General features: G+C 37.0%; 1 protein-coding gene across 6 annotated transcripts in view; it reads right to left on the bottom strand.

The window, feature by feature from the left end:
- The window catches only part of RNGTT (RNA guanylyltransferase and 5'-phosphatase), a 233244-nt gene that overhangs the window by 74374 nt on the left and 132162 nt on the right, over positions 1 to 26708 (bottom strand). For all 6 annotated transcript variants that reach the window (NM_001046085.2, XM_005210890.5, XM_059889631.1 and 3 more), the window contains one exon: positions 12543 to 12643. In NM_001046085.2, coding sequence (NP_001039550.1) covers positions 12543 to 12643 — 101 coding nt within the window. The remainder of the gene's footprint in view (positions 1 to 12542; positions 12644 to 26708) is intronic.

The raw sequence follows: 26708 nt of genomic DNA, 5'->3' as shown, positions 1-26708 counted from the left end.
GATTACATCAACAAAGATTCTATTTCCAAGCACAGTGACATTCACAGGTAACAGGGCATGCCACACACCTTTTTGAGGGATACATTTCAACCCACCACACCAGACAAACACTAACCAAAGAGAGAGAAGGTTGAAAGAAAAGGGCTGACAGAGTTCTGGTAATGTTTACTAATGTCAGACGGTGTACTAGGGAAGAACAAGGGCAGTAAGATCAGTTAGAGGCTACTGTGGTAGTCCAGGTAACACAATGCTGCCTTGAATGAAGTCATGACTATGGGACAAAACAAAGTCAACAGACTTAAGCAATAGCTGAGAAGTAAAACTAACAGGACTTCTCTGGATAACCAGGCAAGGGAGACAAAGACAATGTATAGGTTTCTGGCTTGTAAAACTGATTAGAAAATGTTAGCAATCTCTATCTTCTAGCCAGTTACTTTCTAAAGCACAGGTGTTGGTTCTTTTAATTGATCACCAACTGTTCAATATCAGATCAGATCAGTCGCTCAGTTGTGTCCGACTCTTCGCGACCCCATGAATCACAGCATGCCAGGCCTCCCTGTCCATTACCAACTCCCAGAGTGCACTCAGACTCACGTCCATTGAGTCAGTGATGCCATCCAGCCATCTCATCCTCTGTCGTCCCCTTCTCCTCTTGCCCCCAATCCCTCCCAGCATCAGAGTCTTTTCCAATGAGTCAACTCTTCGCATGAGGTGGCCAAAGTACTGGAGTTTCAGCTTTAGCATCATTCCTTCCAAAGAAATCCCAGGGCTGATCTCCTTTAGAATGGACTGGTTGGATCTCCTTGCAGTCCAAGGGATTCTCAAGAATCTTCTCCAACACCACAGTTCAAAAGCATCAATTCTTAGGCACTCAGCCTTCTTCACAGTCCAACTCTCACATCCATACATGACCACAGGAAAAACCATAGGTGAGTCCTAATTCTCTACTCTGGCTTTCTTGGTCTAGCACAGTCTGGTCCTAGTCTACTTTATACAAGTGTCCATAAATTCTAGTGATTCAATAAACATTTCACATTAATTTAATGACCTTTTTTCAGACTATATATCTTGAATGCCATTCTTATGTATTTACAAAGTTTTACTCACAGAACCTTCATCTATGGAAACTTCACCATGCTGTTACAATTAAAATATTTTATATATAATATAAGATTGGTCTTCTGTAGTGCTTTCCTCATACTGATAGTACAGCTTTTGTCACACTAATACTTATCTGTATCTCCCCCTCCAGCCAAGCTACTCATACCTTCAGGATAGGGCTTATCCATCTTTTTATTCTCATCTCCTAACAATGCAGTTTGCACACAGATGGTTTTCAAGAACAGTTACTGAATAGTGATTAATCAGTTTTAACTAGCACTGCTACTTACTATGATGAAAGTCCAAAACTAAATGGAAGACAAAGGATAGTGATTCTTTTTTTCATTTTAATAAATTAGATTCTGAAAAAGATGAATAAAGGTCTTTGTTTCTTAGTAATGAATTCATGTAATTTACAGTTAATATATTCTAAACTCCCTTGAGACTATGTAATATGGTTTATACTTTCTATAATAAATCCATATTTAAATGCCAAAGCAATTTAAAAATCTAAATAATACATATTCCTGCTCTAGTTATGAAAGTTAAAGACATTACTCACAAGAGGTAAATTGGATGATATTTGAGGAACTCGTGTCATTGTACAATGGTCAGGAAAAATACTTTTGATATTAGCATGTTAATGGACATACAATTTAGATCCATTTTCAAACAATTAAGTAAAAACAGAATGCACTTTCTTAAAAAGCTGCATAATCTACAGACTTCCTTTGATAATTGAAAACATGCTTATGAAATCTGCAATGACTTCTGTTTATCAACATGAACTATCCTTAAGCTGCAGATATAGAAAACTTCCAGTTGAAAGAGGTTTCTAATTAAAACATTACAAGGTGGTAATTTACTATAAATACAGTTGTTAAATCTGTACTGTTTACGGTGCATAACACTGGTACATTTATGGACACTTAGAACATCTAAAGCTTAGATTATTATTAAACAATGAAATATGTTTCTTACAATTAAGTATAATTTTAAAAAAGGTCATATATAACAGGTACCAATATAATAAAATTAAGATACTGAGAACAACCATTAGCAACACCACTTCACGAAGTTTTGCAAAAATCATGGATCATAATTGTTCTTACCATACTATTATTTAACATTATTCAATACTTGGAAACTAAGATAGTTTTCTGATAAACACAAAGAACAAAATGAGTTCCATACCCTTCCCCCATATATTTTCCCCTGAGGTTCAAAGCTTAATATGAGTTCCATTTTCCAGAGATAAAAGGACTGCATTAACAATGATGTGCCCTAGCTTTATTCTTTTTACAATAAATTACCATATTTATATTTTGAAGCTGTCATATGCTACAGGATATTAAATATCCTCTTGTCATAATTAACTCTTTAAACCGAATTAAATGACTTGGTTCAAAACAGACTGTGAAAGTTAAAAGAAATAATTCTATCACTAATTATTTTCTAATTATTTTAATAATCAGAGCTATTTAATTTATTCCATAATTGATTTTAACAGAGAAATGCACAGTGACTAAAAGTTCAATTTTTTTCCTCCTTTTACCCTTAAAATACAAACAAGAATTTGAACTTGGGATGGTTAGCAATAAATGTATCATAACTTCATAAATACTTCAGGCCAAATCCTAATACAGCAAGTGGTAACAAATTACTAATTTTAAAATCTCCATCCATAATTATGTCAAATATAAGCCATTAGACAATACTATAAGTGTCTCATTTCACTGTTGTTGTTGTTCAATTGTTGCTCATATCCGAATCTTTGTAACCCCATGGACTACGGCCTGCCAGGATCCTTTGTCCTCCACTATCTCCTGGAGTTTGCTCAAATTCATTACCATTGAGTTGGTGATACTATCAAATCATCTCATCCTCAGAGGATGAGACAGTTCATTTTACTAAGGCTTAGTAATATTTTTGTTATGAACACTACTGCTTCTGCAGTAGGTTAATATGATGGCATTTAGAAACACTCTCCTTTATATTAACACAAACTCAAGAAGGTCTATAGTAAAATATTGTTTTCACAGGCTACTTGGATTAGTTTGAATCACATTCTCTCCAATGTGATTCAAAGTAGAAACAACACTGGTATTCTATCTATACAATATCCCCACAGATATCTACCAGGTAACAAGCACCTCATAACATAAAAGCTAACTTAGAAAAATATGTCAAAAAAAAGAAAAATATGTCATTAAGGAAAATTATATTAAATTAGAACAAATAATACAAGCAAAGACTCTTGTTATAAAGAATAATTTTCAATGAATAAAAATAAAAGTTAAATTCCAAAGAACCAAATGATAAAAATAAATGTGATGCCAATTTCTCTTTAGTAAATTAAAAAGTGAAAGAGTATTTTGACTCCAGTGAAGTTATAAACACATGTTTTGAAACCATATCTCCCTCTCTCCTAGGCACTTTGACTGTGGTATTTATTTTTGGTAGGTGGCCTGAGATCAATTTTCTGTAGGAAGTCGGGAATATCAAACAAAAGAGTTAACAGGAATTACTAATACCTCAAAAACAACCAGACAGCCGGGCAGAGGAACTGAAAGCTCAGCTTTCAGCTTAGCTTCTCCATTGCTCTCCCGGCCCCCTTGGAAAAAACACCATAATCAAGAATTTGATAGAGTAACCATTCAAAGGACTGAAACCCAAAGAAGCATTTTTCTTTAAAAATGTTTGAGTGATGAGAATATGTTCAAATAGGATAACCAAAGCAGTTACTTTTATCTTTTGTTAAAAGATAAAAGTAGCCACTCTTATACCCCCCAAAGTATGATCAGCTATATGCCAAATACAACCATTAGGTGTACTCTGTAATAATACTGGTTATATTAGTGTTTTTATCTCTAATTTCACTTACTTAAAAATATTCTTCAATGAAATATAAATAAAAGAGTTAAACATTTCATTCCAAAATAGAGTGGGGGGGGGGGGGGGGACTCTGTTCAGCAAAGAAATAAGAATTTTTTATTATATTCTTGCTGACTTAATCCTTTCTTACACAACAACATTTTTCAACAGTCTGAATATTTTATCACTATAATGTCTTTCTTAAAATCCTAACACTAGTTCAAGTAAATATGAGAAATATTAATAGAATTAATCATTCTTTTCTTTAAATAAATCTTAACAAAAGAAAAAAATTATTTTAGTCAGAATAAAAGGATTTTTCATCCATTTTCAAGCAAAGTAGAATCATGTAGTTGATGCCATTTACCTCATTGTGCTTGTTATGAAGCTATGAGCACTTCTCACTTTCAAATGCCCAGGCCTGAGCTGGGTTAATAAGATGCATCATTTTTTTCATTCTACAAAACCTCATAACGCAAAATTATTTTTGCATTTTAGCCTACTAGCTTATAATTGTAAAGTCTATATAGGCAGAGGAGAAGGCAACGGCAACCCACTCCAGTACTCTTGCCTGGAAAATCCCATGGATGGAGGAGCCTGGTAGGCTGCAGTCCATGGGGTAGCTAAGAGTCAGGCACGACTGAGCGATTTCACTTTCACTTTTCCCTTTCATGCACTGGAGAAGGAAATGGCAACCCACTCCAGTGTTCTTGCCTGGAGAATCCCAGGGACAGAGGAGCCTAGTGGCCTGTCGTCTCTGGGGCCGCACAGAGTCGGACACGACTGAAGCGACTTAGCAGCAGCAGCAGCATACAGGCAGAACTTGAATTTACTCGGTCTATTCATACAGTTAAATAAAGAGTATGAATAAATCCTCACAACAAATCTATGAGCTAAGCACTATTACTGGGGACATTTTACACATGAGGAAGTTTAAAAAGATTAAGAAACAACAGCAAGTTAAGTAGTGGAGCTAGGATTGGTTCTGTGCAGTCCTGGCCAAAAACATGTTCTTACCCACTATACATATCACCAAAGTTATTTTAAGACATTCACTATCAAAAATTTCTGTAAAAACTTTTCTGATTTTTGTTATGCTCTTGCTCTCCAGATATTCAACAATTTATATAATTAATTATACAAATACATTGAAAATATATGCATTTTAAAAGGGAAAAATTAACAGAAATTGGAATCAAATAGGAAGTAATGCACATAGAAAACTGAATTCAGATGGTTCAGCAAACAATAGAACTACAGGACTGGCCAAAAGGGAATATGGACTTTTCACTTATGGATGAATATGGATGCCTTAACTGAAAACAACACAAACAATAACAAACAGAAAAATGCTTACCAAGTGCCACCTGTTCTAAAATAGTTTACATACATTAGTTCACTTAATCCTCAGCCAATTTCTATTTTGTGCCGCTACTGTTGTTCAGTCATCCGGTAGTGTCCAGTTCTCTGCGCCCCTACGGACTGCAGCACTCCAGGCCTCCCAGTCCCTCACCATCTCCTGGGGTTTGCTCAATGTGATTCAGTGGAGAAGGGAATGCCAAGCCACTTCCGTATTCTTGCCTTGAGAACCCCATGAACAGCATGAAAAGGCAAAAAAGACAGGACACTGAAAGATGAACTCCGCAGGTCAGTAGGTGCCCAATATGCTACGGGAGATTGGTGGAGAAATAAACCCAGAAAGAATGAAGAGACGGAGCTAAAGTAAAAACAATACCCAGCTGTGGATGTGACTGGTGATGGAAGTAAACTCCAATGCTATAAGAGCAATATTGCATAGGAACCTGGAATGCTGGGCCATGAAACAAGGAAAACTGAAAGTAGTCAAACAGGAGATGGCAAAAGTGAACATCGACATTTTAGGAATCAGTGAACCAAAATGGACTGGAATGGGTGAATTTAACTCAGATGACCATTATATCTACTACTGTGGGCAAGAATCCCTTAGAAGAAATGGAATAGCCATCATAGTCAACAAGAGTCCAAACTGCAGTACTTGGATCCAATTTCAAAAATGACAGAATGGTCTCTGTTTGTTTCCAAGGCAAACCATTCAATATCACAGTATGCCCCAACCAGTAATCCTGAAGAAGCTGAAGTTGAATGGTTCTATGAAGATCTACAAGACCTTCTAGAACTAACACACAAAAAAAGATGTCCTTTTCATTATAGGGGACTGGAATGCAAAAGTAGGAACTCAAGAGATACCTGGAGTAACGGGCAACTTTGGCCTTGGAGTACAAAACAAAGCAAGTCAAAAGCTAACAAGAGTTTTGGCAAGAGAACACACTGGTCATAGCAAACACCCTCTTCCAACAACACAAGAGAAGACTCTACACATAGACATCAACAGATGGTTGATACTGAAATCAGACTGATTATACTCTTTGCAGCCAGAGATGGAGAAGCTCTATACAGTCAGCAAAAACAAGACCAGGAGCTAACTATGGCTCAGATCATGAACTCCTTACTGTCAAATTCAGACTTAAATTGAAGAAAGTAAGGAAAACCACTAGCCCATTCAGGTATGACCTAAATCAAATCCCTTACGAATATACAGTGGAAGTGACAAATAGACAAAGGGATTAGATCTGATAGACAGAGTGTCTGAAGAACTATGGATGGAGATTTGTGACACTGTACAGGATGCAGTGATCAAGACCATCCCCAAGAAAAAGAAATGCAAAAAGGCAAAATGGTTGTCTGAGGAGGCCTTACAAATAGCTGAGAAAAGAAGAGCAGCTAAAAGCAGAGGAGAAAAGGAAAGACATACCTATTTGAATGCAGAGTTCCAAAGAATAGAAAGAAGAGATAAGAAAGCCTTCCTGAGTGATCAATGCAAAGAAATAGAGGGAAACAATAGAATGGGAAAGACTAGAGATCTCTTCAAGAAAATTAGAGATACCAAGGGAACATTTCATGCAAAGATGGGCACAATAAAGGACAGAAACGGTATGGGCCTAACAGAAGCAGAAAATATTAAGAAGAGGTGGCAACAATACACAGAAGAACTGTACAAAAAAGATCTTCATGACCCAGATAACCATGATGGTGTGATCACTCACCTAGAGCCAGACATCCTGGAATGTGAAGTCAAGTGAGCTTATGAAGCATCACTATGAACAAAGCTAATGGAGGTGATGGAATTCCAGTTGAGATATTTCAAACCCTAAAAGATGATGCTGTGAAAGTGCTGCACTCAATATGCCAGCAAATTTGGAAAACTCAGCAATGGCCACAGGACTGGAAAAGGTCAGTTTTCATTCCAATCCCAAAGAAAGGCAATGCCAAAGAATGCTCAAACTACCACACAATCGCACTCATCGCACACACTAGCAAAGTAATGCTCAAAATTCTCCAAGCCAGGCTTCAACAGTATATGATTCGTGAACTTCCAGACGTTCAAACCAGATTTAGAAAAGGCAGAGGAACCAGAGATCAAATTGCCAATATCCATTGGATCATTGAAACAGCAAGAGTTCCAGAAAAATATCTATTTCTGTTTTATTGACTATGCCAAAGCCTTTGACTGCATGGATCACAACAAACTGTGGAAAATTCTTCAAGAGATGAGAATACCAGACCACTTTACCTGCCTCCTAAGAAATCTGTATGCAGATATAGAAGCAACAGTTAGAACCAGACATGGAACAACAGACTGGATCCGAATTGGGAAAGGAGTACATCAAGGCTGTATATTGTTATCCTGCTTATTTAACTTATATGCAGAGTATATCATGCAAAAAGCCAGGATGGATGAAGCACAAGCTGGAATCAAGATTGCTGGGAGAAATATCAATAACCTCAGATGTGCAGATGACACCACCCTTATGGAGAAGGAGGAACGGTGTTGAAAGCGAAGGAGAACTAAAGAGCCTCTTGATGAAAGTGAAAGAGGAGAGTGGAAAAGTTGGCTTAAAACTCAATATTCAGAAAACTAAGATCATGGCATCTGGTCCCATCACTTCATGGCAAATAGATGGGGAAACAGTAGAAACAGTGACAGACTTTATTTTCTTGGGCTCCAAAATCACTGCAGATGATGACTGCAGCCATGAAATTAAAAGACGCTTGCTCCTTGGAAGCAAAGTTATGACCAACCTAGACAGCATATTAAAAAGCAGAGACATTACTTTGCCAACAAAGGCCTATTTAGTCAAAGCTAAGGTTTTTCCAATAGTCATGTATGGATCTGACAGTTGGACCTTAAAGAAAGCTGAGCACCAAAGAATTGATGCTTTGTTTGTGGTGTCGGAGAAGACTCTTGAGAGTTCCTTGGACTGCAAGGAGATCCAACCAGTCCATCCTAAAGGAAATCAGTCCTGAATATTCATTGGAAGAACTGATGTTGAAGCTGAAACTCCAATACTTTGGCCACCTGATGCCAAGAATTGACTTATTCTTGGCATCAAGAATTGACTTATTGGAAAAGACCCTGATTCTGGGAAAGACTGAAGGCGGGAGGAGAAAGGGACAATAGAGGATGAGACGGTTGGAAGGCATCACCGATTCGATGGACATGAGTTTGAGTAAGCTCTGGAGCTGTTGATGGACAGGGAGCCTGGCATGCTGCAGTCCACGGGGTCGCAAAGTTTCAGACATGACTGAGCGACTAAACTGACTGAAGTCCACTGCATCAATGAGGTGATTCCTCGTTAGTAAAATTTCTATTTTACTAACGAGGAATTTGAGGCACAGAAATAAAGAATATGCTCAAAGCATAGTTAATAAGATTTAAGCCGAGGCACCCTGGCTCTAGAATCTGTGCTCTAAACTATACTATACAAATAATAAGGTTATTTTGCTCACTATAAGTCACTGACATTGTTGTACTCAAGTGTTTGCACTCTCCAAAATACAGACAACCTTTGTAACCCTAGCTTTTGACAATGACTATATTCTTTGGTTGTAGATTATTTAAACCCACAATAATTTTAAAGCAATGCAATAGCTTTCAGATGAAAATCTGTATTGTATGTCAATACAATGTAAACTGCTAAGATGTACACAAGTTATTTTAGGTCAATCAACCAGTCCATTCTGAAGGAGATTAGCCCTGGGATTTCTTTGGAAGGAATGATGCTAAAGCTGAAACTCCAGTACTTTGGCCACCTCATGCGAAGAGTTGACTCATTGGAGAAGACTCTGATGCTGGGAGGGATTGGGGGCAGGAGGAGAAGGGGACGTCAGAGGATGAGATGGCTGGATGACATCACTGACTCGATGGATGAGAGTCTGGGTGAACTCCGGGAGTTGGTGATGGACAGGGAGGCCTGGCATGCTGCGATTCATGGGGTCGCAAAGAGTCGGACATGACTGAGCGACTGAACTGAACTGAACTCAACATTAACTTAATATGTTAAAATTTTCAGAAATGATACTGCTGCTGCTGCTGCTAAGTCACTTCAGTTGTGTCCGACTCTGTGTGACCCCAGAGACGTCAGCCCACGAGGCTCCCCCGTCCCTGGGATTCTCCAGGCAAGAACACTGGAGTGGGTTGCCATTTCCTTTTCCAATGCAGGAAAGTGAAAAGTGAGAGTGAAGTCGCTCAGTCGTGTCCGACTCTTAGCGACCCCATGGACTGCAGCCTATCAGGCTCCTCCGTCCATGGGATTTTCCATGCAAGAGTACTGGAGTGGGTTGCCATTGCCTTCTCCAAGAAATGATACTACAAGAAGTGAAAAGACCAAATGTCTGCAAAAAAAAAAAAAAGAATCATTGCAGACATTTTCAAAGATTGGTATTTATATTATACCTGTCAAGACATTCCACTCCATACTTAACTTTGTAGAAATATTTAGGAGCAGAACAAAGAAAAAAAATTAGCTTGCCTTATGATATTTAAATACTTTAGTCCCATTTCACTAGTCAAATGTTATGATTCTTATGATTCAGAGACATGGCTCCTCTCAAACTATTACAGGTGTATTTCCCATAATGCTCTCTGACATATAGCATCTAACATAAGCATTAGATACAAACTCATTTACTTTGTGAAAACTGCTATCATCCATAACATTCTCTCCATGGAAAAAACAGGATATTACTCCAGCTAACTGAATAATACATATTTAATATAATATTTATCACTTTATATTTCATATTATAATACTCCATTTTTGAAAACTGACACTGTTACATAAATAAATCACGTACCTACACCAATGTAACCTGCTTAATTCTATAAGAATAATCATCTTTAATGCTAACATTTTGGTATGTTTTAAAGAGGTACTAGAATAAGAGATAATTCATTTTTTTTATAAGACATTCCAAATAGGTAAAATTAAATATATATATATTAAAACATACTAAGAATAGAAGCAAATGACAAACTACTAAATTATACTGTCATATTTAATTACAATAGACAAATAAAGGAAAAAATTAATATCATTTTTAATACTTAGAAAAATGGTCATTCCACATGTAGCCTCATGTAGCTTTTAAGTGTTGCTAAGAAGTGCAATCTTAGAAAGCCAAACAAAATAACCTTTCAAAACTCAATGAAACAATCAACAAAATCACACAAAGGTTTATACTTCTTAACTAAATATTATAAATAGAGATTTAAGTAAAATAGAGGATTTAGTAATGAAGCAATTTCACAAATTTCACTTTATCTTTGAAGTCTTATTTCCAAAGAACCATATTCATTTGTGTCTTTTAAGGGAAAAAAAAGATGCATGCAGCCCCATCAGACTTAATCCTTCAGCCATCACTGTTTAGAAGAGAGGTGGTATTCTCCAAGGCACTTCCAGAAAGACATACAAGCATCATCTTGCATGACTACTGATTTGGAGGTTCTAAAGCGAACTGGCAACCCAGAATACCTGTACACCCAACACTTCATCAGGAAGAATAATAGTCTTGAGCTTACTACTCAGCAATATTTATCCAAAGATAGTGTTATTTTATATAGATGGGGGGGTAGAATGTGTTTGGGGGCAGTTTCCAGAAAACATTAACAATATTTATTCATCTTATTAGTAATTAAGTGTTATAACAACATTGTATTGAGAATACTGGTTAATAATTAATAAATGGTTAACTGATATTAATATCAATGCATAGCTAAGATAAGTATCAATAAATAGTAAACTAAAGATTATTCTTCCTGACAGATATCCAGCATACAGATATCCTAGATTACGAATATTATTTCTTTTATTTAATCTTCTACATTATTCTATACAATATATATATTTTATCCAATTCTATTGTCAAAAGTTATCAATCTATCTTTGAATTAAACCAGATCAATAGAGAGTAAAAATACCTAAACAACACTATTTGAGGTCCCAGATTGCTGTTCTGGCTAAACTGTACTTTGTTATTAAGTGACAAACTCTTATTTAAGGACATAAAATATTAACTACTCTATGTTTTAGAAACTGATATATAACTTAATAAACACTCTCTTTTTAGTTAGGATTCATCACCCTACACAGTATCGTTATTTGAAAACATATAATCTCTTAAGAGACTTAATCTTCTGGAATCTGTAGTCACATAACTCATCATCTACCCATCATTCCATTAGCTACAAAAAAACAAACCTGTGGTTTATCTTTGGCAAATAAAAAGTGCATGCATTTCATGGCATGCACTGGTACATTTTTAAGCTTTCTGCCAATGTTATCTTATATATTTTCTCTTTAGGATTTCCTTGATTTAACATTTCTTATTTTGTTATTATGCATTTACTTACATAAGATGCCATAAAAAATTGTGGAACAAGGTAAAATAAAACAAGGCTTTGGAAAAACAATGAAAATATTTATTAATACTAAAGCATGTTTCTTTTTTTTTATTCTAACGTAGCAACCAATGATGGAGGAGGAAATGGCAACCCACTCCAGTATTCCTGCCTGGGAAACCCCATAGACGAAGGAGCCTGGGGTTGCAAGAGTCAGACATGACTTAACAACTAACAACAACAACAACTAACCAATGAAGTCACATATGAAGATTAACCAATACATGACATTAACACTTAATAGACATTATGAAAAATTTTAATGAAATTCTACAATTAAAACTCTACCCCAATAAAGTATAAATAAGTTTTTGCCATGCAAATGCAAACATGAAGCAGTTTCCTTCAAAGGAAAAATGGCTTGTTTTAAAATGCTGAATAATAATAATAATATCTTACATTTATAATTCACTTGACTGGATTATTTTCAAGTAAAATCTATTTTCACTTTTACATTTTAATGAAGTTCATTGTGTTAATATTAGAAATAACTTTTTTTAAGACTAAAATTGGTCAATTTTAAAGGATGCTACAAAATGTGAGCTGTAATATATCAAAGAAATAATCTGGGAAAATGAGATAGATTTATAGTATACATATATAAAGTATACTGGAAAAGTATTTTACTTTATTTTGAAGGTATATGTAAAATATCAGATAAACAGTGAAGCTTTCTATAATACAAACTTTTATATGCACATCTGTTTTCATAACTTTTGGGTAAGTACCTAGGAATAGTAAAAGTATTATTACATATAAAAATGATGGGGAATCAAATGCGCATACTTACCCTTCTCCTCCCATTCTTGTTATTTTTAGGCGAAAATCCACAGAATTAAGACTGGGAGGCTTCCATTTCAAAATATCATCACATCGACCAGGTTTGTATTTCTAAAGTGATGACAATGAGGATAATAGTTAATAAGAAGATAAAAATTATGCATCTGATATACTAAATATAATAACAATTACTTTTTATTAAGCAAAATCAAGTCTTCTTTTACTATAATCTTTGTTATCGTCAACTGATGAGTGAAGTTAGGTATCAGCACTCATGAGTTAGATGGGAAGATCCCTTGGAGAAGGGCATGGCAATCCACTCCAGTATTCTTGCCTGGAGAATTCCATGGACAGAGGAGCCTGGCAGGCTAAAGTCCATAGGGTCACAAAGAGTAAAGCAACTTAGCGTGCACACACGCTATTCATTAGATATCCAACATGTTATGGATAACCTTTCTCTCTTCCCTGCCAAAACACATAGATACATGTTCGTGAAAGTTTTGAAAAATAATGACACATAGATATTTGTTTGTGAAAGTTTCAAAAAATAATGAAACCTATTATTCCCTACTATTCGCTACAACTTAAAGGAAGTTTGGTCATTTAAAAATAATTGTGCCTATTTAGTTCTTTGGTCCACTTGTTGATGGGGTTGTTCATTTTTCTGGTATTGAGCCTCATGAGCTATTTGTATATCTTAGAGATTAATTCTTTGTCAGTTGTTTCATTTGTTATTATTTTCTTCCATTCTGAAGGCTGCCTTTTTACCTTGCTTACAGTTTCCTTCATTGTGCAAAAGTTTTTACCTTTAATTAGGTCCCACTTGTTTATTTCCATTACTCTGGCAGGTGGGTCATAGAGGATCTTGCTGTGATTTATGTCAGAGAGTGTTCTGCCTATGTTTTCCTCTGAGAGTTTTATAGTTTCTAGTCTTACATTTAGATATTTAATCCATCTGAGTTTACTTTTGTGTATGGTGTTAGAAAGGGTTCTAGTTTCATTTTTTTACATGTGGTTGACCAGTTTCCCTAGCACCACTTATTAAAGAGGTTGTCTTTTCTCCATTGTATATTTTTGCCTACCCTGTCAAAGATAAGGTGTCCATAGGTACATGGATTTATCTCTGGGCTTTCTATTTTGTTCCACTGATCTATATTTCTGTCTCTGTGCCAGTACCATACTGCCTTGATGACTGTAGCTTTGTAGTATAGTCTGAACTTAGGTAGGTTGATTCCTCCAGTGCCATTCTTCTTTCTTAAGATTGCTTTGGCTATTCAAGGTTTGTGGGGTTCCCATACAAATTGTGAAATTATTTGTTCTACCTCAGTGAAAAATACCACTGGTAGCTTGATAGGGATTGCACTGAATCTATAGATGGCTTTGGGCAGTATACTCATTTTCACTATATTGATCTTCCGATCCATGAACATGGTACATTTCTCCATCTATTTGTGTCATCTTTGATTTCTTTCGTCAGTGTTTTATAGTTTTCTATATATAGGTCTTTTGTTTCTTTAGGTAGATTTATTCCTAAGTATTTTATTCTTTTCATTGCAATAGTGAATGGGATTGCTTTCTCTGTTTTTTCCACTGTTAGTGTATAGGAATGCAAGGGGTTTCTGTAAATTAATTTTATATCCTGCAACTTTACTATATTCATTGATTAGCTCTAGTAATTTTCTGATGGTATCCTTAGGGTTTTCTATGTAGAGGATCATGTCATCTGCAAACAGTGAGAGTTTTACTTCTTCTTTTCCAATATGGATTCCTTTTATTTCTTTTCTTTCTCTGATTGCTGTGGCTAGGACTTCCAAAACTATGTTGAACAGTAGTGGTGAGAGTGGGCACCCTTGTCTTGTTCCTGATTTTAGAGGAAATACTTTCAATTTTTCACCATTGAGGATGTTTGCTATCAGTCTGTCTCCTGCTGCTGCTGCTAAGTCACTTCAGTCGTATCCAACTCTTAGCGACCCCATGGACTGTAGCCCACCAGGCTCCTCCATCCATGGCATTTTCCAGGCAAGAGAACTGGAGTGGGGTGCCATTGACTTTTCCAATTAGTTGTCTATATGGCTTTTATTTTCTTGAGCTATTTTCCTTCTATGCTTTCTGGAGAGGTTTTTTTATTTTTTATCATAAATGGGTATTGAATTTTGTCAAAGGCTTTCTCTGCATCAATTGAGATAATCATATGGCTTTTATCTTTCAATTTGTTAATATGGTGTATCACACTGATTGATTTGCAAATATTAAAGAATCCTTGCATCCCTGGAATAAAGCCCACTTGGTCATGATGTATGATCTTTTTAATATGTTGTTGGATTCTGTTTGCTAGAATTTTGTTGAGGATTTTTGCATCTATGTTCATCAGTGATATTGGCTGTAGTTTTCTTTTTTTGTGTGGCATCTTTGTTTGGTCTTGGTATTAGGGTGATGGTGGCCTTATAGAATGAATTTGGGAGTTTACCTTCCTTTCCAATTTTCTGGAAGAGTTTGAGTAGGATGGATGTTAGCTCTTCTCTAAATTTTTGGTAGAATTCACCTATGAAGCCATCCTGGGCTTTTGTTTGTTGGAAGATTTTTTTATTACAGCTTCAATTTCCATGCTTGTGATGGGTCTGTTAAGATTTTCTGTTTCTTCCTGGTTCAGTTTTGGAAGGTTATACTTTTCTAAGACATTTTTCCAAAGAAGACATATAGATGGCTAATAAACACATGAAAAGATGCTCAACATCATTCCTTATTAGATAAATGAATATCAAAACCACAATAAGGTATCAACTCATGCCGCTTAGAATGGTTGCCATCAAAAAGTCTACAAACAATAAATGCTAGAGAAGGTGTGGAGGAAAAGGAACCCTTTTACACTGTTGGTGGGAATGCAAACCGGTACAGCCACCGTATGAAGAACAGTGTAGAGATTCCTTAAAAAAACTGGAAACAGAACTGCCATATGACCCAGCAATCCCACTGCTGGGCATATACACCAAGGAAACCAGAAATGAAAGAGACACATGTACCCCAATGTTTACTACAGCACTGTTTACAATAGCCAGGACATGGAAATAACTTAGATGTCCATCGGCAGACAAATGGATAAGGAAGCTCTGGTACATATACACAACAGAATATTACTCAGCTATTAATAAAGAATGCATTTGAATCAGTTCTAATGAGGTGGATGAAACTGGAGCCTATTATACAGAGCTCCACCAAAAACACCAAAACAGTATATTAAAGCATATATATGGAATTTAGAAAGACAGCAACAACAATCCTATATGCAAGGCAGCAAAAGAGACACAGATGTAAAGAACAGACTTTTGGACTATGTGGGAGAAGGCGAAGGTGGAATGATTTGCGAGAATAGCATTGAAACATGTATATTACCATGTAAAATAGGTGACCAGTGCAACTTCGATGCATGAAGCAGGGCACTCAAAGTCGGTGCTCTGGAACAACCCAGAGGCATGCAGTGGGGATGAAGGTGGGAGGGGGGTTCAGGATGGGGCTACACAGGTGCACCCGTGGTTGATTTATGCTGATGTATGGCAAAAACCACCATAATACTGTGAGGTAATTATTCTCCAATTATAATAAATAAATTAATTTTAAAATAAAAATAATTGTGCCTCTTTATTCAGCTTTGCTGTAGGATGATTCAATCACAATGAATAAAATTAACTAATGAATTTGACAAATGGATACAATCATGTAAGCATCACTAGAATCACAATATACAGCATTTCAATCAACCATCCAAAAGCTTTCTCTTGACATCTGCAGTCAGTTCCCTGTCACCGACTCTCCAGCAATAGTGACCTTCTTTCTATGACTACAGTTGTGCCTTTTCTGAAATCCATGAGAAATTCATAACACAACATTTTGCTATACATTGGCGTATATATTAGTAGCTTGCTCCTTTTTATTAAACTGAGCAAGATTCCATTCTACATATATACCACAAAATTCACATTTATAAGTAGATGGACATCTGGGTTGTTCCTATTTTTAGGCTATCATGAGTGATACTGGTCCGAACATTGGTGTGGACATCTGCTTTCAAAACTTTTGAGCAAATATCTACCCTAGGAGTAGAATGGCTCTGTCTAACGGTAAAAGTATGCTTAACTTTATAAGAAACTGTCAAATTGTTCTCCAAAGTGGCAGTGACTTCGTCCATTCACAGCTGTAACATCAATTCAGTTCAGTTCAGTCACTGTTGTGTCTGACTCTGTGCAACCCCATGAATCGCAGCACACCAGGCCTCCCTGTCCATCACCAACTCCCAGAGTTCACTCAAACTCATGTCCATCAAGTCGGTGATGCCATCCAGCCATCTCATCCTCTGTCATTCCCTTCTTTGCCTGCCACCAATCCTTCCCAGCATCAGGGTCTTTTCCAATGAGTCAACTCTTCGCATGAGGTGGTCAAAGTATTGGAGCTTCAGCATCAGCATCACTCCTTCCAATGAATACCCAGGACTGATCTCCTTTAGAATGGACTGGTTGGATCTCCTTGCAGTCCAAGGGACTCTCAAGAGTCTTCTCCAACACCACAGTTCAAAAGCATCAATTCTTCGGCACTCAGCTTTCTTCACAGTCCAACTTTCACATCCATACATGACCACTGGAAAAACCATAGCCTTGAGTAGACGGACCTTTATTGGCAAAGTAATGTCTCTGCTTTTCAATATGCTATCTGGGTTGGTTACAACTTTGCTTCCAAGGAGTAAGCGTCTTTTAATTTCATGGCTGCAATCACCATCTGCAGTGATTTTGGAGCCCAGAAAAATAAAGTCTGACACTGTTTCCCCATCTATTTCCCATGAAGTGATGGGACCAGATGCCATGATCTTCGTTTTCTGAATGTTGAGCTTTAAGCCAATTTTTTCACTCTCCTCTTTCACTTTCATCAAGAGGCTTTTGAGTTCCTCTTCACTTTCTGCCATAAGGGTGGTGTCATCTGCATATCTGAGGTTATTGATATTTCTTCTGGCAATCTTGATTCCAGCCTGTGCTTCTTCCAGCCCAGTGTTTCTCATGATGTACTCTGCATATAAGTTAAATAAGCAGGGTGATAATATACAGCCTTGACCTACTCCTTTTCCTATTTGGAACCAGTCTGTTGTTCCATGTCCAGTTCTAACTGTAGCTTCCTGACCTGCATATAGGTTTCTCAAGAGGCAAGTCAGGTGGTCTGGTATTTCCATCTCTTTCAGAATCTTCCACAGTTTATTGTGATCCACACAGTCAAAGGCTTTGGCATAGTCAATAAAGCAGAAATAGATGTTTTTCTGGAACTCTCTTGCTTTTTTGATGATCCAGCAGATGTTGGCAATTTGATCTCTGGTTCCTCTGCCTTTTCTAAAACCAGCTTGAACATCTGGAAGTTCACGGTTCACATATTGCTGAAACCTGGCTTGGAGAATTTTGAGCATTACTTTACTAGTGTGTGAGATGAGTGCAATTGTGTGGTAGTTTGAGCATTCTTTGGCATTGCCTTTCTTTGGGATTGGAATGAAAACTGACCTTTTCCAGTCCTGTGGCCACTGCTGAGTTTTCCAAATTTGCTGGCATATTGAATGCAGCACTTTCACAGCATCATCTTCCAGGATTTGAAAGAGCTCAACTGGAATTCCATCACCCCCACTAGCTTTGTTCGTAGTGATGCTTTCTAAGGCCCACTTGACTTCATATTCCAGGATGTCTGGCTCTAGGTGAGTGATCACACCATCGTGATTATCTGGGTCATGAAGATCTTTTTGTACAGTTCTTCTGTGTATTCTTGCCACCTCTTCTTAATATCTTCTGCTTCTGTTAGGTTCATACCATTTCTGTCCTTTATCAAGCCCATCTTTGCATGAAATGTTCCCCTGATATCTCTAATTTTCTTGAAGAGATCTCTAGTCGTTTCCATTCTGTTGTTTCTATTTCTTTGCATTGATCACTGAGGAAGGCTTTCTTATCTCTCCTTGCTATTCTTTGGAACTCTGCATTCAGATGCTTATATCTTTCCTTTTCTCCTTTGCTTTTTTGCTTCTCTTCTTTTCATAGCTATTTGTAAGGCTTCCTCAGACAGCCATTTTGCTTTTTTGCATTTCTTTTCCATGGAGATGATCTTGATCTCTGTCTCCTGTACAATGTCACGAACCTCTGTCCATAGTTCATCAGGTACTCTATCAGATCTAGTCCATTAAATCTATTTCTCACTTCTACTATATAATCATAAGGGATTTGATTTAGCTGTAATAGATGAGAGATCAATTTCCTCTGCATCTAACCCAGAACTAGGTATTGCTGTTCTTTTTAATTCTAAAATTTTCATTCTAAAGTACATCTCATAATTCTGATTTGCATTTCTCTAATGACAAAAGATGCTGAAGATCTTTTAATTTGTTTATTTGTTGCTATCTGTGTATCTTCTTTGGTGAGGTACCTGTTCAAAATTTTACCCTTGTTTTTACTGGGTTATGTACTTATAATGGACCTGTATGAGTTGTTTATATATTCTGGATAAATAGCCTTGTTTGGATAGATGTTCTGCAAATATTTTCTTCCAGTTTTTGTCTTGCCTTTTCATTTTCTTAACAAAATATATATCTTTTGAATATATTTTAATGAACTCAAAATCATCTATTTTTTTCCTGCTTTCCTGAGGTATGATTGAGAAATACAAAATTTAAGGTCTACAACATGGTGTTTTGATACATGTTTATACTGTGAAATGATTACCACAATCAAGCTAATAAACATATCCTTCATCTCAGTTACTTCTTTGTGTGTAAAACCATTTAAGATTTATTCCCTTAGGAAATTTCAAGTATATTTTATTGTTAACCACAGGTACCATGCTATACATTAGGTCTCCAGAACTTACTCATCTTATAACTGAAAGTTTCTATCCTTTGATTAATATCTCCATTCATCCCCTACCCACAGCTTCCAGTAACTACCATTCCCACTCTGACTTGACTTTTTTTTGTTTTAAAGATTCCATATATAATGAGAGCTTATTTCACTTAGCATAATGTACTCCAGGTTCATCCATGTTGTCACAATTGGCTGAAGTTCCTTCTTTGTTAAGTCTGAATAACATTCCATTGTACATGTATACCATTATTTTCTTTATCCATTCATCCTCTGACAGACAAGTTATTCCCACATTTTGGCTACTGTGAATATTGCTGCAGTAAAGATGGAAATGCAAGTACCTCTTCAGGATGTTGATTTTCTTTCTTTTGAATACATATCCAAAGGTGGGACTGCTAAATGACATGGCAGCTCTATTACTAATTTTTTGAGGAAACTGCATGCTATTTTTCATAAGAGCTGTATCGATTTACATTTCTACAACAGTGCAGAAGGGTTCCCCTTCCTCCACTTTCTCACCAGCATGTTATCTTTTCACTTTGTGATAATGGCCACCCTAACTGGTGTTAGGTAATATACCACTGTGCTTTTGACTTGCATTTACCTGATGATTAGTGATGCTGAGCATCTTTTCATAATTATCAATTTAAACTTTTAAAATTTGTGCTTTTTGTGCCCTTTTTAAGGAAACTTTACCTATCCTAAGGTTACTGAAATTTTCCACTACATTTTCTTACAGAAGTTTTATTGTTTTCTTATTTTTATGATCCATTTGAGGTTAATTTATTTATGTGGTGTGAAATAAGGGACTATTCACTATTTGACAGATGGATATCAAAGTGATATAGCACCATTTGTTAAAAGACTATCCTTCCCTCACTGAATTGCCCTGGCATCTTTGCCAAAAATAAATTGCTTATGGATATAGATGTATTTCGATTCTTGCTAATCTGTTGCATTGATAAGTACGCCTTTCTTCCTGATTATACCATACTGTCTTGATTACTATAGCTCTATATTAAGTATTAAAACAAGAGTACACAGGTCCTCAAAGTTTGTTCTTCTTTTTCCAAAGTCTGTTAGCTAATGCAGATGTATATTTCCACATATATTTTAAAATTACCTGGTCAATCTCAATGAAAATAAGTTTATTAGGATTTTAAGCAAGAATACAATGAATCAACAGATCAATTAAGGGGAAAAAATCTTAACAATACTGAATCTTTCAATTCACAAACACTGCTAATCTATTTAGTTACGTCTTCTAAATTTCTCTCAGTAGTGTTTTGTAGTTTTTGGTATACAGGTCTTGCACAATTTTTGTTAAATTTATTCCTTTTAATAATATTTTGATGGTATTATCAATACAAAAGATCAGTTGTTTCTATACAACAGCAATGAACAATCCAAGAAGGAAACTAAGAAATCAATTCCATTTACATCAAAAAGAAAAAAAAATACCTAGGACAAGTCAACATTCATGGCAGCATTATTCAAAATTGCCAAAAGGTGGAAACAACCTAGGTTTCCATCAACATAAAAATAGACAAAGTGCACTATATACATACAATGGAATATCACTCAGTAACAAAATAAGAAATAATTTCTGATACATGCTACAAAATGAATGAACCTCAAAAACTATGCTAAGTGAAATAAGCCAGACACAAAAGGACAAAAATCGCATGATTCTACCTACATGAACTACCCAAAGGACTGAGCGAATACCACAGGAGAGCTAGCCGGCAGCGGACCAGGCCATCCCCCACCAGAGGCAGGGAGGCAGGCAGGTGACAGCCAGAGCTGGAGGGAGAGGGGAAAACTTGGCCCCAGAGACAGTATCCTCTACCAAACTGCGAGCAGGCTCCCAGGTGCTAACCAAGTCTTCCTGGGATCCTGGACGGTTGACATCCGCCAGGAGGTTCGCAGCCAGAAATCAGCTCCCCAGAGGAGACACAGGGCACACCTGAGACAGCGTTCCCGCTGCACATCCAGGAAACCAAGCAGCTGGGACCCGGGAGGTGATAAGATACATCACACCTGGGGAGAGTGCACTCGCCAAACACCTGGTTGCCTGAGCTGCTCAGACCTGGGAAGGGCACAAGATGCAGACCCAACTGCGTCTGCACCTTTGTGGAGTACCTGAGAACGTGAACCTGAGCCGCTTAGACCTGGGAAGTACACGCAACCCAGGGCCCACCTCAGACAGTTCCCCTGCAGAGCAACCTGGAGCCTGAGCAGTGTAGACCGGGAAAGCACACACGCCCTGAGCGGGGGCAAACCCAGTGTGGCCCAGACACTGCGAGCACTCCCCACACAAGCCAGTGATATTTGTTTGCAGCGTTCCTCCCTCCCCATAGCAAAATTGAACAAGTGAGCCTAAATAAATGACCACCTTTGCCCCCTTGTGCAAGGGCAGAATTTAGATACTGAAGAGACTTGCAAACAGAGTAAGCCAAAATAAACAAAGAAGAGGGAACGGCTTTGGAAGTATTAGCTGCAACAGATTAAAACCCTGTAGTTAGCATTGGCTACATTGAAAGGGACCTATAGACCTTGAGTAGAAGTATAAGCTGGAACAAGGAACTATCTAAAACTGAACTGACTGCACACTGCCCTCAACAGCTCCAGAGAAATTCCTAGATATATTTTACTATTATCATTTTTTAATTTTTTTAATTTTTTAAAATGTTTATGTTATTACTCCTTTATTTTCATATTTAAAATCTACTATTACCTTGCAAAAAAAAGACCCTATTTTTAAAGGAAATTTCGTATCATTTTTTTAATAACTTTTGACATTTTGTTTTTTAATATTGTATTTTTGAGAGTCTAACCTCTATTCTAGATTTTTAATCTTTGCTTTTTGGTATTTGTTATCAATTCTGTACCTTTAAGAATCCAATCTTCAGTACCCATTTTTACTTAGGAGTGCGAATACTGGCTTGATTGGTCTCTCCCTTTTTGACTCTCCTTTTTCTCCCCCAGGTCACCTCTACCTCCTCTCTCCCCCTTCTCTTCCCTACTTAACTCGGTGAATCTCTTTAGGTGTTCCAGGCTGTGGAGAACACTTAGGGAACTGATCACAAGTTATACTGGTCTCTGTCCTTTTGACTCCCTATCCTCTGCTCCTGGTCACCTCTATCTCCTTCCTCCCTCTTCTCTTCTCTATGGAACTCCGTGAACCTCTCTGAGTGTTCCAGACTGTGGAGAGCAAATAGGGAATTGATTACTGGCTAGATTGCTCTCTCCCCTATGGATTCCCCCTCTTCTCACAGTCGCCTCTATCTCCCTCCTCCCTCTTCTCTTCTCCATGTAACTCTGTGAACCTCTCTGGGTGTCCCCCACTGTGGAGAATCTTTTCACCATTAACCTAGATGTTTTATCATCAGTGCCGTATGGGTGGAGAAGTCTTGAGGCTACTCTAAGAATAAGACTGAAAGCCAGAGGCAGGAGGCTTAAATCCAAAACTAGAGAACAACAGAAAACTCCTGACTCCAGGGAACAACAAGAGCTCATCCAAAAGCCTCCATACCTACACTGAAACCAAGTTCCACCCAAGATCCAACAAGTTTCAGAGCAAGACATACCAAGCTAATTCTCCAACAACACAGGAACAAAACCCTGAGGACAAAAATACAGGCAACCAAAAGTCACACCAAACCCATAGACACCTCAAAACTCACTAGTGGACACTTCACTGCACTCCAGAGAGAAGAGATCCAGCTCCACCCACCAAAACACCAATGCAAGCTTCCCTAACCAGGAAACCTTGACAAGAAACTGATCCACCCCACCCACAGGGAGGAACCTCCACAATAAAGAGGAACCACAAACTTCCAGCATACAGAAAGGCCAGCCCAAACACAGCAATCTAAACAAGATGAAAAGGCAGAGAAATATTCAGCAGGTAAAGAAACATGATAAAAGCCCACCAAACCAAACAAAAGAGGAGGAGATAGGGCGTCTACCTGAAAAAGAATTCAGAATAATGATAGCAAAAATGATCCAAAATCTTGAAAACAAAATGGAGTTACAGATAAACAGTCTGGAGACAAGGATTGAGAAGATGCAAGAAATGTTTAACAAGGACCTAGAAGAAATAAAAAAGAGTCCATCAATAATGAATAATCCAATAACTGAGATCAAAAGCACTCTGGAGGGACCCAACAGTAGAATACCTGAGGCAGAAGATAGGATAAGTGAGGTGGAAGACAGAATGGTGGAAATAAATGAAGCAGAGAGGAAACAAGAAAAAAGAATCAAAAGAAATGAGGACAACCTCAGAGACCTCTGGGACAATGTTAAACGCCCCAATATTTGAATCATAGGAGTCCCAGAAGAAGAAGACAAAAAGAAAGGCCATGAGAAAATACTTGAGGAGGTTAATAGTTGAAAACTTCCCTAAAATGGGGAAGGAAATAATCACCCAAGTCCAAGAAACCCAGAGAGTCCCAAACAGGATAAACCCAAGGCGAAACACCCCAAGACACATATTAATCAAATTAACAAAGATCAAACATGAAGAACAAATATTAAAAGCAGCAAGGGAAAAACAACAAGTAACTCACAAGGGGATCCCCATAAGGATAACAGCTGATGTTTCAACAGAAACTCTTCAGGCCAGAAGGGAATGGCAGGATATACTTAAAGTGATGAAAGAGAAAAACCTACAACCCAGATTACTGTACCCAGCAAGAAGCTCATTCAAATATGAAGGAGAAATCAAAAGCTTTTCAGACAAGCAAAAGCTGAGAGAATTCAGCACCACCAAACCAGCTCTTTAACAAATGCTAAAGGATCTTCTCTAGGCAGGAAACACAGAAAAGATTTATAAACTCGAACCCAAAATAACAAAGTAAATGGCAATGGGATCATACTTATCAATAATTACCTTAAATGTAAATGGGTTGAATGCTCCAACCAAAAGACAAAGACTGGCTAAATGGATACAAAAATAAGACCCCTATATATGCTGTCTACAAGAGAACCACTTCAAACCTAGGGACACATACAGACTGAAAGTGAAGGGCTGGAAAAAGATATTCCACACAAATAGAGACCAAAATAAAGCAGGATAGCAATACTCATATCAGATAAAATAGACTTTGAAGTAAAGGCCGTGAAAAGAGACAAAGGAGGACACTACATAATGATCAAAGGATCAACCCAAGAAGATATAACAGTTATAAATATATATGCACCCAACATACGAGCACTGTAATATATAAGGCAAATACTAACAAGTATGAAAGGGGAAATTAACAATAACACAATAATAGTGGAGGACTTTAATACCCCACTCACACCTATGGATAGATCAACTAAACAGAAAATTAGCAAGGAAACACAAACTTTAAATGATACAATGGACCAGTTAGACCTAGTTGATATTGATAGGACATTTCACCCTAAAACAATGAATTTCACCTTTTTCTCAAGCGCACAAGGAACCTTCTCTAGGACAGATCACATCCTGGGCCATAAATGTAGCCTTGGTAAATTCAAAAAAATTGAAATCATCTCAAGCATCTTTTCTGATCACAATGTGGTATAAGATTAGATGTCAACTACAGGAAAAAAACTATCAAAAATACAAACATGGAGGCTAAACAACATACTTCTGAATAACCCACAAATCACAGAAGCAATCAAAAAAGAAATCAAAATATGCATAGAAACGAATGAAAATGAAAACACAACCCAAAACCTATGGGATTCAGTAAAAGCGGTGCTAAGGGGAAGGTTCATAGCAATACAAGCCTACCTCAAGAAACAGGAGAGAGATCAAATAAATAACCTAACTCTACACCTAAAGCAACTAGAAAAAGAAGAAATTAAGGACCCCAGGGTTAGCAGAAGGAAAGAAATCATAAAAATTAGGGCAGAAATAAATGCAAAAGAAACAAAGGCGATCAGAGCGAAAATCAACAAAGCTAAAAACTGGTTTTTTGAGAAGATAAAACAGACAAATCATTAGCAAGACTCATAAAAAAAAAAGGCAGGGAGAGAATCAAATCAACAAAATTAGAAATGAAAAGGAAGAAGTCAGAACAGACAACACAGAAATACAAAGGATCATAAGAGACTACTATCAGCAGCTTTATGCCAATAAAATGGTCAACTTGGAAGAACTGGACAAATTCTTAGAAAAGTATAACCTTCCAAAACTGAACCAGGAAGAAATAGAAAATCTTAACAGACCCATCACAAGCACAGGAATTGAAACTGTAATCAGAAATCTTTCAACAAACAAAAGCCCAGGACCAGATGGCTTCACAGCTGAATTCTACCAAAAATTTAGAGAAGAGCTAACACCTATCCTACTCAAACTCTTCCAGAAAACTGTAGAGGAAGGTAAACTTCTAAATTCATTCTATGAAGCCACCATCACCCTAATTCCAAGACCAGACAAAGATGCCACAGAAAAAGAAAACTACAGGCCAATACCTCTGATGAACATAGACACAAAAAATCCTTAACAAAATTCTAGCAAACAGAATCCAACAAAATATTAAAAAGATCATACATCATGACCAAGTGGGCTTTATCCAGGGATGCAAGAATTCTTCAGTATTCGCAAATCAATCAATGTGATACACTAACAAGTGTGTACCCATTTGTTGTAACAATGTGATACATTAACAAATTGAAAGTAAAAGCCATATTATCTCAATAGATGCAGAGAAAGCCTTTGACAAAATTCAATATCCATTTATGATAAAAACCCTCCAAAAAGCAGGCATAGAAGGAACATACCTCAACATAATAAAAGCCATATATGATAAACCCACAGCAAACATTATCCTCAGTGGTGAAAAACTGAAAGCATTTCCCCCAAAGTCAGGAACAAGACAAGGGTGCCCACTCTCACCCCTACTATTCAACATAGTTTTGGATGTTTTAGCCACAGCAGTCAGAGAAGAAAAAGAAATAAAAGGAATCCGTATTGGAAAAGACGACGTAAAACTCTCACTGTTTGCAGATGACGTGATCCTCTATATAGAAACTACTATAACAGAACACTACTAGAGCTAATCAATGAATATAGTAAAGTTGCAGGATATAAAATTAACACACAGAAATCCCTTGCATTCCTACATACTAACAATGAGAAACCAGAAAGAGAAAATCAAGGAAACAATTCCATTCACCATTGCAATGAAAAGAATAAAATACTTAGGAATAAATCTACCTACAGAAACAAAAGACCTATATATAGAAAACTATAAAACACTGATGAAAGAACTAAAAAATGACACAAAGAGATAGAGAAATATATCATGTTCAGGGATTGAAAGAAT

Source organism: Bos taurus, chromosome 9 (genome assembly GCF_002263795.3).
Source record: "Bos taurus isolate L1 Dominette 01449 registration number 42190680 breed Hereford chromosome 9, ARS-UCD2.0, whole genome shotgun sequence".
Lineage (NCBI taxonomy): Eukaryota > Metazoa > Chordata > Mammalia > Artiodactyla > Bovidae > Bos > Bos taurus.
The sequence above is the reverse complement of the archived record's forward strand: the minus strand, read 5'-3'. Positions and strand labels throughout refer to the sequence as shown.